We start from the raw sequence: 17,775 nt of genomic DNA, 5'->3' as shown, positions 1-17,775 counted from the left end.
ACCAGTTTTCGAATTTCTCTCATTGATTTGGTTCAAATTAAAGTTAACACACCTAAATCTTTTGTGATATTTTATTTTTGATGTTCTTTTAAAGTTGCACTTACGAAATTTTGATTAAAAAAAGAATTTTACTTAAAGAAAAAGAAAATCAATTTGTATTGAAAAAAAAGTAGTGACAAAAATAAGTGCCCACTTCCTTCTTGGCCCCAGAAAAGATGATTTAAGAAAAATAAAAAGCAATTTAATAGTTAATGTGTCCTCCTTTGGCCTTAAGGACTTGCTGGAGGCTCTTCGGCATGCTTTTCACCAGGTTTTGTAGGTGTTGTGGATCTAGTTCTTCCCAGGCGCGCTCCAAGGCTTCAAAATAATTATTTTTGTTGGTAACACCAGTTTTTTCAACCCTAGCATCGAGAATCGCCCACAAATTCTCGATGGGGTTGAGGTCTGGGCTTTGTGGAGGCCATTCCAGCGGTTTAATCCGACAAGACCGGAAGAAAGACTTGGTCTTCTTTCCAGTATGCTTCGGGTCGTTGTTCTAGAGAAATATGAATTTCTCTTCAAGGCCCGTCTGGATCAGCGAAATCTCCAGATTTTCCAGCAAGATGTTAATGTAGGAATCTGCCGTCATTATTCCGTCGATTTTCACGACGCTTCCTACTCCACTCCATGAAAAACACCCCCAGACCATCACATTTCATCACATCACACTTCCATGCGTCACCGTTCCTTGGATGTGGCGCTCCTGAAGCTCGAGCTGTCTAACCGAGAGCGGCGGGCTCGTGTGTGATGCAGAGCACCACATCCAAGGAACGGTGAAGCATGGAGGAGGAAATGTGATGGTCTGGGGGTGTTTTTCATGGAGTGGAGTAGAAAACCTCGTGAAAATCGACGGAATAATGATGGCAGATTCCTACATTAACATCTTGCTGGAAAATCTGGAGGTTTCGCTGATCCAGACGGGCCTTGAAGAGAAATTCATATTTCTCTAGAACAACGACCCGAAGCATACTGGAAAGAAGACCAAGTCTTTTTTCCGGTCTTGTCGGATTAAACCGCTGGAATGGCCTCCACAAAGCCCAGACCTCAACCCCATCGAGAATTTGTGGGCGATTCTCGATGCCAGGGTTGAAAAAACTGGTGTTACCAACAAAAATAATTATTTTGAAGCCTTGGAGCGCGCCTGGGAAGAACTAGATCCACAACACCTACAAAACCTGGTGAAAAGCATGCCGAAGAGCCTCCAGCAAGTCCTTAAGGCCAAAGGAGGACACATTAACTATTAAATTGCTTTTTATTTTTCTTAAATCATCTTTTCTGGGGCCAAGAAGGAAGTGGGCACTTATTTTTGTCACTACTTTTTTTCAATACAAATTGATTTTCTTTTCTTTAAGTAAAATTCTTTTTTTTATCAAAATTTCGTAAGTGCAACTTTAAAAGAACATCAAAAATAAAATATCACAAAAGATTTAGGTGTGTTAACTTTAATTTGAACCAAATCAATGAGAGAAATTCGAAAACTGGTAAGGTGGGCACTTTATTTTGCCTCTCACTGTAAGTGATCATTATTCATGCCTGGGACCTTGCCTGGGACGCTGATCATTAGTACTGTGCAAAATGATAGGGGATGGTACACAAATTATATCACGCTAAATTTCAACTTTTACGACCCCTCCTCCCTTTGTCACACTTAGTGTACAGAAAAACAGACTTAACAGCTAAAACAATAGACCATTTCCGTCAGACCTAACACCCCTGTTTAATATTTTTCCTCGAAAGATTATGATTTCTTATTAACACTTGTTTTTAATTATGAATCGTGGTTTACGGCTAACCAGCCGAGTGGAACTTTAACAACTACCAAAAAGCTAAACATTACATATGATTTGAAATTGGATTAGATGGACAAATTGATGTGAAGATTTGCGAAAAAGTTACACGTCTTCTCAGTGAGAATCGAACTCACGACTCCCCGATCTCTAGTTGGGGCGCGTTGCCACTACGCCATGAGAGGACTCATGAACGCAGAAGTTAACCTGAATTCGATTTCAGCTCAATAATCACGTGGTCCTTTTTCGCTAAGTGCACCTCTTTCGGAAGAATTAGATGCCCATCCAAACACAACGCTTTCTATATATATCCAATACCTAGCCCGAGAGCGCATTGTTTTTTAGGTATAGGAATAGCACACTAGGGTAACCAATACATTTTGGACCTCTATATATTTTGGACCCCCTGGGCCATTTTCCTGCAAATTTTCCAGTTTAAATCGAAAGACCAATACAATCCGCATGCCATTTGGAAAGATAGGACTATTCCGCACTTGCATCAAGCGTTTCTGCATGGAAAATGTGTTTATTTTATCTGAAATTAATTTAATTAAATCGGTTCATCCATGCAACCGTTACAACACGTTACAGACAGAAATTGAAGACGTAAGAAATTGTTCAAATGTAAACAAAAACTTTTTTCTAATTTCTGAACTAAAAGCGTAGATTTCTTCGCTTTTCCATTGTCAATCGATTGATTAGACTATGGGCAAGCATATTATACAACCAGTGCCGTGGACTTTGTCGTCAAACGATAAAAAATGCCGGGGGTCCAAAATATGTACTTTGAGGGTCCAAAATGTAATGGTGTGTCCAAAATAATGAAAAACAGTGCATCACAATTCAATTATTTTCGACGTCTTTTGGATCCTACATGACCGTATGGGCATTTTTATCTCGTAGATGAAGTTTTTCTCTACATTTTGGTATGTTCTTCGACTTGGTTACGCTGTGCAATTAATTAATTGGGACAAAAATGTAAAATCACTTCCTTAGGGGGTCCAAAATACGACCGTTACCCTACACTAGGGCCCATTCACAAATTTCATAACGCTGGAGGGGGTGGGAGGGTGTCCTGAAGATGTTACAGTACATACAAAATTCAAATAATATTCATACATAATGTGTTACGAGGGGGTGGGTGGGTGTCCAAAATGGTCAATCTTAGCGTTATGAAATATATGAACAAGCCCCTAGCCAGCAACTGCGCTGGCTGAGGTATCTATTGTGTGGGCTGCCCCCTGCTCAGAACCATCGATCTGTGGATTATGGCACTTTTGAATTGTTACGCGAGATTTAGTTTGTACACATGCACTGTATACATTCCTTCCTTTTTTCCAGTCATCTTGTGCTTTTTCGTGCACTCTCGCGGACGCGATCGACGACAAGACGTGATTTTCCAACATCCTTCTTTTCCGTATCTGTACTTCGTGGAAGTCGGACGTAAACCGTAGACAAGATGGTGAGTTGTGCTCTCGGAAATTTTATTGTTTGAAAAATGTGCTTCAGGTAGTTTATTAAAAAAAATCATTGCAATGTGTTTAAATTTAAAACAGTTGTATTGTTTGTTATTTAAGTTGCTGTAGATATATTAGCTTATCGAATTATTGTTAAGTGTCGATCAAACCATGCGGTTTTTGAGAGTGTTCAGTTTGTGAGGAATATGTGTATGGATATTGCATTCAATATCATTATTCGATTATTTTAAATCAATTTCATATTGTAATAGTTTGGTGCTTTAAATCTATCTGTTTAAAATATGTAATTTACCAAAATCCTTCAATTACCAATTCCAACCTCACTTTCTGTCTTCCATTTCAGTCTCATCGTAAATTCTCCGCCCCTCGCCATGGTTCCATGGCTTTCGCCCCGAGGAAGCGTGCTTCCCGCCACCAGGGCAGAATAAAGGCTTTCCCCAAGGATGACCCAGCTAAGCCGGTCCATCTGACAGCATTCTTGGCCTACAAGGCCGGTATGACCCACATCGTGCGCGAGGCCGACCGTCCGGGATCAAGTGAGTATCCGATAACTCGTCGGTTTTTTTGTGATACAGTGACTCCAAACTCGTTTTGTACAGCGCATTGTTTTCTCATCTCCGGTTTCGGCACGTTCTGCCAGTATTCTTGTAATTGTAATTTTATTGATCACGGTATCCTATCAGTGTACACTTTTTATCAGGACAAGGAAAATCAAATATATTTGAAGAAAATCTACTTTTGAAACAATATTGAATTCTTCACCAATTTGATGTGAAAACAGTGCCCTGTATGGAAATGAATTTGAATCATTGTATCAAAATGTGTAATTTCACATGATGATCAATCTATTGTTTACGGTTATTTCTGATTAACCATGATTACAAACCAGTTTAGAACTAGGGCTGTCTGACACATTAGTTCTTAAACTCCCAAGTAACTCGTGAAAGAATATCCCTACATAATGGAGTTTTCTTCTTCCAACAGAGATCAACAAGAAGGAAGTCGTGGAAGCCGTTACCATCTTGGAAACGCCCCCAATTGTGGTCGTTGGAGCTGTCGGCTACATCGAGACCCCATTCGGACCTCGTGCCCTGTGCAACGTCTGGGCTCAGCATTTGTCGGAAGAATGCCGTCGTCGTTTCTACAAGAACTGGTAAATATGTTAATCTAAGCCGTAGAGTACGCATCTCTTTAAGAAGAGCGGGCTAATTGGACGTATTATCGTGATGAAGCTGTCTTGTTCCAACAAGATGTCTGACAATTCATGTTGAAACAACTTACTGCTGCTTTCCTTCTGATTTTAATGCGTCCAATTCAGTAGATCGTAAATTGTCAAGCCTAAAAATCATTGAGTAAAAATGCTAATCAACCAAACCAAAAAGCTCTTCGATCGTCATGAGAGAGCTCAAAATCGTCATGTGAGCCGATTTCCTTCCCCCTGCGGGCGGGAAACTGGTGAACATGGCTTGAGAAATGGTTCTCCGCTCGGATGCGCCCCGCGTCTGATGAGGACCCTTCTCTGATTTGTCTTTTCCGATGAAATGCAACCATTTTTCGTTCTGAATTCTCCGCATCTGAAGGCACGCGAGCAAGAAGAAGGCTTTCACCAAGGCCTCCAAGAAGTGGACCGACGATCTGGGCAAGAAGTCCATCGAGGATAACTTCAAGAAAATGATCCGCTACTGCAAGTTCATCCGTGTCATTGCCCACTCTCAGGTAAGATTAAGATGCTCAATGAAATCAAAATAGTATACACTACCCGCCAAAAGTATGGAATCGCTTCATCGAGTATTGCAACACCAGTGCCGCATTTGGGTTTCGGGGAGTCCGGGTAAAAACTCAAGAAGGGGATCCCAAATACAAATTTCAACGCATCTTGTCGCATTGAACTTAAATTTTGAATAGGATGTTCGGTCCTAATTTTATATGTACCTCTCTTCAACCGTCAACTTATGACCCACCTAACGTTAACGGGAAACCAAGTGGGTCCTAATATTTTTGATGAAATCCAATTTATTTAATAGATAGAGCAAGTTTTTGGACATACTTTAGCAAATTTTCCACTCTAAAGCTAATTGAACTTAAAAAAATGTGTTCAAATTTCAGCCTTGACACTTCTGATCATCTCTGATGTTCACTTCGCCGACATGCTGTACTGTTTAACACTTAACGTGTATGTAAAATAATATTGCGTTTGCATCACACAGAAACAAATAACCCGAGTGAAATTTCATACTAGCAAACGTGGCAGACATTAGAAATTGGTATTCTTATGTTTAGAATTATTAGCATCTTTGGAAAAACTGTTTCGCTGAATGAAATACTCGAAGAAGCGATTCTATACTCTTGGCGGATAGTGCATAACACGACATCACCTGGACGGATCTGTTGTCCTCTTGGACGATGGAACCGTCTAAAATATGGGGGCCGACTCTGCTTTTCCATGCACGGTTGTTCCTCAAATGTCGTAGAGCAAATTGCCCTTCGGGAGGCGATGGACGGTATATTCCTGATCTTTCGCGTAGCCCCTGGGCTGTGACCGCGTAGATAAACCATACCTGCCACAGTTTTATTCCTACTTGTCAGTGACCGACCAGTAGATAGGTTTATACCAGGTATTAATAGAAGCATGTTCTTGGCATCTATAGATTCGTCTGATCAAGCAAGGCCAGAAGAAGGCCCACATCATCGAAATCCAGCTGAACGGTGGAACCATCGAAGATAAGGTCAACTGGGTCAAGGAGCACCTGGAAAAGCCAGTGCCAGTCGCTGATGTGTTCCGTCAGGATGAAATGATCGATTGCGTTGCCGTCACCAAGGGTAAGGGATTCAAGGGTGTCACCAGCCGTTGGCACACCAAGAAGCTGCCCCGCAAGACGCACAAGGGTCTGCGCAAGGTTGCCTGTATCGGAGCGTGGCATCCGTCCCGTGTGGCGTTCACCGTTGCACGTGCCGGTCAGAAGGGTTACCATCACCGTACGGAAATCAACAAGAAGATCTACCGCATTGGTGCCGGAATCCACACCAAGGATGGCAAGGTACGTAAAACTCATCTAAAACCCTCATTTACCATCAAACACCTTTGAATGATGAAATCCTTTGTAGCCGACATCAATCTATATTTTACTACATTTCGATGAAACGCCATGTTTACATAATGATAGGACTGATTCTTCCTTTGACTCCAAAACAAGTCCCATGAGTATCAAAATCAATAAACTAACCGGAAAATCTTGTATCTTCCACCACCACCAGGTCGTCAAGAACAGCGCCGCCACCGAGTACGATCTGACGGACAAGTCCATCACCCCGATGGGAGGTTTCCCATTCTATGGTGAAATCAACAACGATTTCCTGATGATCAAGGGCTGCTGCATCGGTGCCAAGCGCCGTATCATCACCCTGCGCAAGTCGCTGCTGGTGCACACCAAGCGTGCCTCGCTGGAACAGATCAACCTCAAGTTCATCGACACCTCGTCGAAGATGGGACATGGTCGCTTCCAGACGCCGGCTGACAAGCGCGCTTACTACGGTGTGCTCAAGAAGGACCGCATCCGTGAGGAGAAGGCCCAGGCTGCCGCTGCTGCTGCTGCCGCCAAATCGTCGGCTTAAGTTCGGTTTAATCGTTTAGATGTATCATGGTACTGAAATAATACATCCTCTTAATATAATGGTTATCGAAAACTACTTAATGTGGCCGAAATCTCCTTTCTAAGTATATCAACGCATTGTATGTACAATCACCTCACAGTTAGGAATCAACTAAGGGTCAGTAGGGTGCAGAGCTACTTGGGTACTTCCATTATTCACTTTGGTATGGGTTTTTTTTTTCGATCTGTCTAGAAGCGAAAACAAGCGTAATGTAACTTTTTGTGTTTGGTTAATCGACCACCCGCAGCGCTCGCATCGTTTTTGTTCGTGTTCAGATGTCTTACGCGCCATACAATTTATTTTTAATTTTCATACAAAAAATCCTACCATGGGGGGAGGGGGGGTTGAAAATCCCCGAAAATTGTCATACGTAATTAATGGATCGCCCCTAAGTTTGTTTACTTTTCTGACTTGAGACTGTTTGCATATGTTTTCGAGATTTAGTTGTCGATATTATTCTCATGTTTAGTTTTGATATGCAGATCTATAACGAAATTAAATACATTTTTGAGCAATGAGGAAGTCATGTCTTGTTACAATATTATCTTCGACGCTGAGCTAACTCAACACAATTGTGCTTATTCTGCGCGGCGTGTGAGTCGAGACGCAGGGTGTCTACTACCTGGAAAAACCTGGAAAACCTGGAATTATCAGGGAATTTTATTCAACCTGGAAAAAACCTGGAATTCTCAGGGAATTTCGATCACAATCAGGGAAATTATTCTGAGGCTGTAATTCATGGTAGAATATGATCTCGACAAAGGATTTTTGCGTAAACCCCCATAGCAACTATTATTTGCAAGAAAATTCTCTTCAATCGAAAAAAAAATCGTCTGCACCGCTATCAAAATGCTATATGCTGAACTGCTCAGTAAGGATACTTTTAAGTATGAAATTTTAACGACTTTCTAAAACATTATTGTCGTTTTGAATATCTCAGTAAAGGATTAACATAGATTAACAGTAAATGATTATCTAGGGCCGGTAGCATGTTTCTTATTAGACAATTGGTACTTATTGTTTTGTTATCCAAGTCTCTAAAAAGTTTCTATTTTTGATGAAAGGTCTTTGAAGTCTCTATTGTAACCAAAATGGTCTCTATAGTCTCTTCTTTCCTTAAATTGCTTGCAGATGATTATGATTTTCTTCCAATATTTCGCAGGAACAGCTTCAGGAATTAGCGTAAAGGTTTCTCAATGGATTTCATCTAAAATACTACCAAGAACTAAAACAGGGTTCTCTCCGAAAATTCTTCAAGAAATTCTTCTACCAATTCTTTCAGTAAGTTTTCAAAGGATGCTTAAAGGAATTTCATCGGAATTTGCTTAAGGAAATCCTTGAGCACTGCAACGTTACTACCTACAGTAATTTTCTCAGATATTAGTTTGAACAATTTTCCAAAGACAATTCTAGAACTTCCTGCACTAACTTTTCAGATTCTGTAGTCATTACTGTAAGAGATCTTCCAAAGATTTTAACAAAAAAAAATTTCAAGTAAACCCGCAAAAGTTAATTTTAGATTAGAGTTTTTGGTAAAAATCGTTCGAGATTTTTTTTTCAAGAAACCCGACAAGAATTTCTACGTTATTTCATCTACGGTACTTCCAAAGGATTGCTCCTAAAATTTCTTGACAGGTTATCCGAGTGAATATATTAAAAACATTTTAAACAATTCCTTAAATTCGACCTGTGTTTCATTATTGAGTTTTCCTAGACATTTTTCTAAGCATTTCTCCAGCATTTTATCCATGGATTAGCGAAAATCTTTCAAACTTTTTTCTATGAATTACTCAAAAATTTCCCATGGAATATTCAAAAGCTCATTCAAGGCTTTACACCAGTTAACACTACAGCATTTTTTTTCGGTAAATCTCCCGATCATTCCTACACATTTTTTCAGGATTTCGTTCTATGTTTTTCCAGGAGCTCCTCCACTAATTCCTGCGGGATATTATGCAGAGATTCAATTGATTTGTTTTAATTATCTTAGCAATAATCTACAAAATCTTGTTAAATTTCCTCAAGTTTGAGTTCTTCTTGTTCTTCTATCCTTATTCATCAAGGGTGGCTTAAGAACTTACACAAGTTTTAACAGATGCGACCCTAAGATTTACTTCAGGAATACTTCACGATTTTCTTTTAAATATTAAAGAAATTCTGAAGGACAGCTTTATAGAACATCCTGTGAAAACATCTAGAGTAATTTCTGGTTGAATATTCCAACATATTTTAAATGGGAGTCTTGAAGGACGTCCTAGAAAAATCGATGGAAGAATCCCCGGATTTAATTCTAGAGGACTAAGGGCTTTATTAAAAAAAATATATATGAAGCAATTTCTGTTGGAATACCTGAGGTATTGTTTGTAGTAATTTTTGAAAAAATCCAGGTTTTATATTGAGATATCCAAAACAATTTTTTTGAGAAATTCCTTAGAAAAATTCTTGGAGAAATTTCCTGGGAAATAATCACTAAATGATCTTCATAGAAAAAAGATGTATGTGTAATCAGATGTATGTAACTATTGCATTATATTTATCTGATTCAGTTTGTCTTAGTGTGACGACGAGTACCCCCCGGTAGACACCCGTCACAAAGAATCACAGGGATCTTACGGGGCACGCGAAAGGGTAGAAACTTCACCTTTGACAATCGTCGGAGATGTGGCAGACGTCAACGAAGGATGATAAGCAGAAATGATAATCGGAGAGTTTGCGTAAACAAAACTTGAATTCGTTATTGTGCATTACAAAATTACTATTTTCTCTTATATACTAATTTGAACAATTGATCCAAGGTAGGGATAACTATTAAATGAACTTAAATAATGTGAACTTAAAACCTACTTATGTATACAATTAGATCTAAAACCTACCCTACGAGTACGGATTGAAAACTAGCCTAAAGTAAGCGAGAAGAAAACTGAAAAATTGTAAGTAGAGTGTAAAATTATATGTAACAGAATTTAAGAAGCAATTAAATATTTCAGCTAAAGCTGTTCCCAACTACTTCAACCGTTTCGGAATTGCTGTTAGAATCAGTTTAACAAACTTTAGAATTTTTCATATCCGTTAACCTCGAAACCATGGCGGAAGGTGGGAATGATTCTCAGGCCTATAGGAGCTGTGCCGCTTGTGATCGACCGGATTCATTCGATGACATGGTTGCGTGCGATTCGTGCCAGATATGGTGTCACTATTCGTGCGCAAAAGTGGGTGCCGATGTCAAGAATCGGGAGTGGTACTGCTCGACCTGTGAACCCCTGATGAGAGCCAAAACTGTACAGATTCCCAAGCAATCCAAGGAAATGTGGATCACCCAGTCCAAAACAGGTGACCGAGCGTCGAATGAGAATTTAAAACTCACGGTTCCGGAGAAGGATGCTAAAAAATCTGGTAAGTCAGTGGCGGGAAGCAAGACGTCCAAGAAAACGAAAAAGACGATTGGTGATAAAAGTGTAACATCGAGTGTGCGTGCACGGTTGGCGATGGAGATGCAAGTCTTGGAGGAACAACAACGTATCCAGGAAGAGGTGTTGGCAGCCGAAAAGGAGATGAAAGATCTGCAACTGAAACATGAACAAGAATTGAAGGAGAAAGAGAGAGCATTTGAAGCCAAGAAACTTGCGGATGAAAAGGAATTTCTGGAGCGGAAGATGGCCGAAGAATTGGAGTATCGGAAGCAACAAATGGCCATCAGGAAGCAATCACTAGAAGATAAGGCAAAATTGGTTAAGCAGATTTCGCAGTATGGTAGCAGCCGTACAAGTGAAATATCGAGCGTTGCAGATTCAAGGAAACGTGTTGAGGAGTGGTTGGAGAACTCAGACCGGCAGACAGAGGGCATAGCTAAAACTTTCTCGTCAGCCGTAGTTCCCGATGTGAGCGTACCACATTCTCGAAGAAATGACGAACTACCCCTCGATAATACAAGCAAGCCCCGGGTCAAAAACGCACCTACGGAATCTGGAATAGTTCCGGATTTGAGGCATCAGTTGGCGAGTATGGATTTGAATAGAGCCGCAGAAAATGCTGTTCTGAATGAAGAGCCCAGTTCCCATACTTTAAATTTCCGTACACACCACGAATCTCGTTCTCAGGATCCACCTAGAAATCGTCCTGTTGAAAACCTTCTGGAAACTGAACTGAAAGATTCTCATTTGCATACCAGGGGTGGTCGTCAGTATGTTGAGGAGTATGACGGACCGACGAACCGGCAGTTGGCCGCACGCCAAGTGATGGGTAAAGACCTTCCACCATTTTCGGGTAGACCAGAGGAGTGGCCATTATGGTTCAGCAATTTTCAGCGTTCGACTACAACTTGCGGCTTCTCAGATGATGAGAACCTCATCAGGCTGCAGCGCTGCTTGAGAGGCGAAGCATTGGAAACAGTACGAAGTAAATTGCTTTGCCCCAGTAGTGTACCTCATGTCATCAGGACTTTGGAAATGCGGTATGGACGTCCCAGCACACTGATACGTGTGATGACAGAGCGTATTCGTCAGCTGCCATCCCCTAGAATGAATGATCTGAATAGTATCATTGAATTCGGATTAGCAGTCAATAGCTTGGTAGAGCATCTACAGAATTCCGCACAGATTTCCCATTTGAACAATCCGTCCCTGCTCCACGACCTAGTTACCAAGCTACCCGTGGATTATCGTCTAAAGTGGGCGGCGTACAAGAGTTCACTGCGTGAACCAAACCTCACTGCATTTGGAAACTTTATGTCCACTATGGTGGAATTAGCATACGAGGTGGCAGATGATGTTCCTTCCGAAAAAAGCATCAAACAAGTAAATCAATCGAAGCCCAAGGAGCGTGCTTTTCTACATGCGCATTCTGAATCACCATCAAGCAAACAATTTTCGCCCAACGAGCACGTTTCGAAGAAATGTTGCGTAGTTTGCCATGAAGAAGGACACAAGGTCGGAGGCTGTCCCACATTCAAGCGAATGGACATGGACGAAAGGTACAAAGTGGTGCAACAGAACGGATTATGTAGAACGTGTTTAAATCAACATGGGCGATGGCCTTGCAAAACGTGGAATGGGTGTGAGTTCGGAGACTGTAGGCTGAGACACCATACCCTGCTACATTCCATCAGCGGTTCGTCAAACGTGGCCATTTTGAATAATCATATGGGAGCACTTCAATCGATCAATGGTCCACTCTTCAGAATTATGCCAGTTACTCTGTATGGAAACGGATGCCAGATTAACGTGTTCGCGTTCATAGACGAAGGGTCTCAGCTGACTCTACTAGAGGATGTCGTTGCCAAGCAGCTAGGAATCGATGGTCCCACGGAGCCCCTGGGCCTACAATGGACAGGAAACATCAAGAGGAACGAAGCAAAATCCCAGCGAATTTCTATGGAAGTTTCGGGAACAGGATCAACCAAACGCTTCGAACTGTCAGATGCTCGAACTGTAGGTGGACTTTTACTACCATCGCAGTCTATGCGGTATGAGGAACTAGCGAAGAGATATCCACATCTAAGAGGCCTACCGCTGCAAGATTATGCGAACGTATCACCAAAAATCCTCATCGGTCTTGACAATTTGAAACTCACAATACCACTAAAAGTCAGAGAAGGTGGATGGAAAGATCCAATCGCAGCCAGAAGCCGTCTTGGGTGGAGTATCTACGGTTGTACGCAAGCACCGGCTTCGTCAGTAATTTGTGGGTTTCATTTTGGAGGATGGACCGATCCGGATCGAGAACTGAATAATCTCGTGAGAAACTTCTTTAGCATTGAAGATGCGGGCGTCACAAGCCCCCAGAAGATCTTGGAATCCGAGGAAGATAAAAGAGCCAGGATGTTATTGGAAACAACCACACGTAGGGTTGCAACGGGGTTCGAGACGGGTCTACTTTGGAAGACGGATGATGTGCATTTTCCTGAAAGTTTTGGTATGGCTGTTCGACGACTTCGTGCACTCGAAAGTAAGCTAAGCAAGGATCCTGCAATGTACGATAACGTTCGGCTTCAAATACAACAATATCTCGAAAAGGGTTACGCCCATATAGCTTCCGAACAAGAATTGGCCCAGGTACCGCCAGATCAAACGTGGTATCTGCCATTGGGTGTCCATAAGAACCCAAAAAAGCCGGAAAAGATTCGTTTGACTTGGGATGGCAGAGCATCGGTCCAAGGAGTTTCCTTCAACTCTGCGCTTCTCAAAGGACCGGATATGCTTTCGTCGCTTCCAAGTGTACTTTGCCATTTTCGTCAATACCGCTACGCACTAACAGGTGACATCAAAGAGATGTTCCACCGCATACGAATCCGTGAAGAAGATCGTCAGTTTCAACGATTTTTGTGGAGAAACGCTCCCCACGACCCTCCCAAGATTTACGTCATGGACGTAGCGACATTTGGGTCGACCAGCTCTCCGTGCTCGGCCCAGTACGTAAAAAATTTGAATGCTAGTGAGTTCACGGAAAAGTGTCCACGTGCTGTGTACGCAATCCACCATTACCATTATGTGGATGACTATTTGGATAGTTTTAGTTCACGCGACGAAGCGATCACAGTTGGCAGGCAGGTTAAGATGATACACAGCGAAGGTGGTTTCGAGCTCAGAAATTTCCTGTCGAATGATGCGCAAATATCTGCTCGGGTTGGAGAGGAATCAACAGAGAACGACAAATCGCTGTCTTTGGATGGAGCTGAGTCTGTCCTCGGCATGAGATGGGTTCCTATCTGTGACTGCTTTACATACGACCTCACAATGCGCAGCGACTTAGCGGACATCATGAAGGACGGTCGTATCCCAACAAAGCGAGAGGTTCTGAGAGTGGTCATGAGCCTTTTCGATCCACTAGGATTAATAGCCTTCTACGTTGTGCACGGAAAAATCCTCATGCAGGAAATTTGGGTTTCTGGTGTACACTGGGATGACCCAATCAGTCAACAGCTGTACGATAGATGGATTCAATGGTGCAGACTTTTGCCACAGTTAAGCTCCATTCGAATACCGCGCTACTACTTCCCAAAAGCAGAATCGGAGGTGTATCGATCACTGCAAGTACACGTTTTCGTTGATGCTAGTGAGTCGGCATATTCCAGCGTGGCATACTTCAGAGTGGAATCTCAGCACGGTCCACTAGTTGCACTTGTGGGTGCAAAGACCAAAGTGGCACCGCTAAAAATGTTGACAATACCGCGGTTGGAACTTCAAGCCGCAGTATTAGGAACTCGTCTGCTAAATAACGTTATTTCGATGCACGGTTTGCCAGTTGTACAGAGATTTCTTTGGACCGACTCAGCGACGGTTCTAGCTTGGCTGCATTCAGAGCAGCGTCGATATCATCAGTATGTGGGATTTCGAATTGGGGAGATACTGTCGACCACAGAAGTAGGAGAGTGGAGATGGATTCCCTCGAAACTGAATGTAGCGGATGTTGCCACCAAATGGGGTTCTGGACCACAAATCGATTCGACCAATCGATGGTTCACCGGACCCGAATTTCTTCAACTGCCTGAAACTCATTGGCCGCAAAAGATCAAACTACAACTTTCCACGGATGAAGAACTACGTTCATGTAATGTACACCTTCCTGCAATGATTCAGTTCGTAGATGTAGCTCGCTTCAGCAAATGGGAAAGGCTTCTCCGTTCTGTGGCGTATGTTCATCGTTTCGTGAATAACATTCGACGATCTCAAAGAGGAGAATTACTGGAGGTTGGTGCTTTGATACACGACGAGCTGAAGAGTGCAGAAGAATCTTTGTGGCGACAAGCGCAGCGGGAATTCTACGGTGCGGAAATTGAGCTACTTCAAAGGACTAGAGGACGCCTAGACGCTTGTCATGTTGGTGTTCCGAAATCGAGCAACATCTATAAACTATCGCCGTTCATAGACACAGACGGTATACTACGCAAGCGAAGTCGTCTCGGTGCAGCTTTTTGGTTACCATATGATGCTAAAAACCCTATAATTCTTCCTCGTGAGCACAGGATAAGCCTTCTGCTAACTGATTTTTTCCACCGACGGTTCCGCCATGCTAATCGCGAAACAATCGTCAATGAGATGAGACAACGGTATGAAATTTCGAAACTACGTTCACTTATCGCAAGAGTATCCCGCGATTGTATGGAATGTCGCGTTCATCACACAGTTCCTCGTTCTCCACCAATGGCTCCATTACCCAAAGTGAGGCTTACACCATATGTACGACCCTTCACATTTGTGGGGATCGATTATTTCGGACCAGTATTGGTGAAAGTCGGTCGAAGTAATTCAAAGCGATGGATAGCGTTATTCACCTGTTTGACCATCCGGGCCGTACATTTAGAGGTGGTGCACAACTTGACGACAGAGTCTTGTGTAATGGCAGTGCGACGATTTGTCTCCCGGAGAGGCTCTCCGGCAGAAATATATTCCGATAACGGGACAAACTTCCATGGGGCAGATAACCAGTTGAAACGTGAAATCGAGGAACGCAATTACCGTATGGCAACGGTTTTTACCAATTCTACAACACGTTGGCGGTTCAACCCACCCGGGGCTCCACATATGGGTGGAGTCTGGGAACGGATGGTCCGTTCTGTGAAAGCAGCGATTGGGACTATTCTGGAGACTCAGCGCCGACCAGATGACGAAGTATTAGAAACAGTCATGATTGATGCTGAGGCCATGATCAATTGCCGTCCGTTGACGTACATCCCACTTGAATACGCTGAGCAGGAGGCTCTTACACCAAACCACTTCCTGCTTGGAAGTTCAAGTGGAATTAAACAGTTACCAGTCGAACCAGTGGACTTCCGCTCGACACTAAGAAGTGGCTGGAAACTTGCCCAGCATTTGACAGATGGTTTCTGGAGGCGATGGCTGAAAGAGTATCTCCCGGTGATTTCACGGCGTTCAAAGTGGTTCGACGAAGTAAGGGATTTGGAAGTCGGAGATTTGGTCTTGGTGGTGGAAGAAGCTGTGAGAAATCAATGGCTGAGAGGAAAGGTGGAACGTGTGGTATGCGGCCGAGATGGGCGGACACGTCAAGCGTGGGTACGGACAAAGAACGGAGTGTTGCGTAGGCCGGTTGTGAAGCTGGCGTTACTCGACGTCATGGATGAACGTAAACCGGTCCAAGGGAATGCTTTACGGGCGGGGGAATGTGACGACGAGTACCCCCCGGTAGACACCCGTCACAAAGAATCACAGGGATCTTACGGGGCACGCGAAAGGGTAGAAACTTCACCTTTGACAATCGTCGGAGATGTGGCAGACGTCAACGAAGGATGATAAGCAGAAATGATAATCGGAGAGTTTGCGTAAACAAAACTTGAATTCGTTATTGTGCATTACAAAATTACTATTTTCTCTTATATACTAATTTGAACAATTGATCCAAGGTAGGGATAACTATTAAATGAACTTAAATAATGTGAACTTAAAACCTACTTATGTATACAATTAGATCTAAAACCTACCCTACGAGTACGGATTGAAAACTAGCCTAAAGTAAGCGAGAAGAAAACTGAAAAATTGTAAGTAGAGTGTAAAATTATATGTAACAGAATTTAAGAAGCAATTAAATATTTCAGCTAAAGCTGTTCCCAACTACTTCAACCGTTTCGGAATTGCTGTTAGAATCAGTTTAACACTTAGGTTCGTCGAAAATCAATGGAGCTATGGAGCTACCTTGGGAAAGAGAGAGAGTTGATTTAGAACTCTTGAACATTTTCGAATGAAATGTAACAATTCACAATTTATCTTAATTGCCACATTTAAATGTTACACAGATCGGGCGCGAACAACCGTAATCTGGATTATCCGTGTTTCTATTACCCGCAAATAATGGATCTAAAAGTTGACGGGTTATTTGTATTAATTTAGATGGGAATATACCTTAGGGATTGTTCAAATATGACGTCCATCATTTTTCAGCATTTCTAGACCGTTCAGTTAACGATCATGAATAGAGCTCTTACAAACTAAATAAAAAACTCCATCATTGGAAAACATAATTAATTTGAATAAAACTTTAACTTTGACATTGTTAGCACTTTCATAATGTAATATTGGATATTGAAATAGTTTCAGCATGCGTTAAAAAATGTCTTGAATTGTATGAATTGCAATTAAATTGAAAACATTTTAAAATTTGTTATTATTTTATTCAAAATTAGAGTATTTCCTGAACCTGGAATTATTTTGTAATATCTGCAAAAACCTGGAAATATCAGGGAATTTGATTTCGGTAAACGAGTAGACACCCTGAGACGACTCGCTCCCACCGCGGGTGACGTGACACGACTAATGTTAATCAAATGGGAGTGAGTCGACAATTGTCACCTCACACGCCGCGCAGAATAGGCACGAATGGCTATCTGTTGCCAAACCTCTCCATGTTAGGTCCGCTAATCTCTTATAAAAGATCCCTATACCTCGCGCCTTTGGGTTTATTCACATAACATTCATAACGCTGAAAATGACCAATTTTGACACCCACCCACCCCCTCGTAATGATTTTTGTATACAAAATTTTACGAATGTTGTATGAGCTTTAACATTTGAGAACACCTATACCAGCATTTTTAAATCGTGCCTATTCTGCGCGGCGTGTGAGGTGACATGAATCGAATGAGGTGACAATTGTCGACTCGCTTTTATTTGATTAACATTAGTCGTCTCACGTCACTCGCGGTGTGAGCGACTCGTCTCGACTCACACGCCGCGCAGAATGAGCACAATTTGTGAACGGGCCCTTTTTGCCAGCCCTTCAGAAACATCAGCATGATGTTCGGATATGAAATTCCATCCGACTGCCCCTTGGTAGGTAGTTGCATCGCTCTGACAAGTGCATCCAAGCTGTCA

General features: G+C 42.2%; 1 protein-coding gene across 1 annotated transcript; it reads left to right on the top strand.

Moving 5' to 3' along the window:
• Positions 1 to 3,156: 3,156 nt before the first annotated feature.
• On the top strand, positions 3,157 to 6,981 carry LOC110678949 (60S ribosomal protein L3). Its single transcript, XM_021852670.1, has 6 exons — positions 3,157 to 3,288; positions 3,648 to 3,840; positions 4,289 to 4,457; positions 4,885 to 5,020; positions 5,953 to 6,342; positions 6,560 to 6,981. The coding sequence occupies exons 1-6, from the start codon at positions 3,286 to 3,288 to the stop codon at positions 6,914 to 6,916; spliced, it is 1,248 nt and encodes a 415-aa protein (XP_021708362.1). The 5' UTR covers positions 3,157 to 3,285; the 3' UTR covers positions 6,917 to 6,981.
• The last annotated feature ends 10,794 nt before the right edge of the window (positions 6,982 to 17,775 follow it).

The sequence above is a fragment of the Aedes aegypti genome, chromosome 3 (genome assembly GCF_002204515.2).
Source record: "Aedes aegypti strain LVP_AGWG chromosome 3, AaegL5.0 Primary Assembly, whole genome shotgun sequence".
Taxonomy (NCBI): domain Eukaryota; kingdom Metazoa; phylum Arthropoda; class Insecta; order Diptera; family Culicidae; genus Aedes; species Aedes aegypti.
Note: the sequence above shows the minus strand (reverse complement) of the source record. Positions and strands in the feature narration are given on the sequence as shown.

What these genes read in the sequence shown, in the direction of transcription:
- LOC110678949 (XM_021852670.1), top strand. An exon ending in CGTCGTTTCTACAAGAACTG is followed by an intron (nt 4,458 to 4,884) that starts GTAAATATGTTA and finishes CCGCATCTGAAG; the next exon opens with GCACGCGAGCAAGAAGAAGG. An exon ending in TCCACACCAAGGATGGCAAG is followed by an intron (nt 6,343 to 6,559) that starts GTACGTAAAACT and finishes CACCACCACCAG; the next exon opens with GTCGTCAAGAACAGCGCCGC.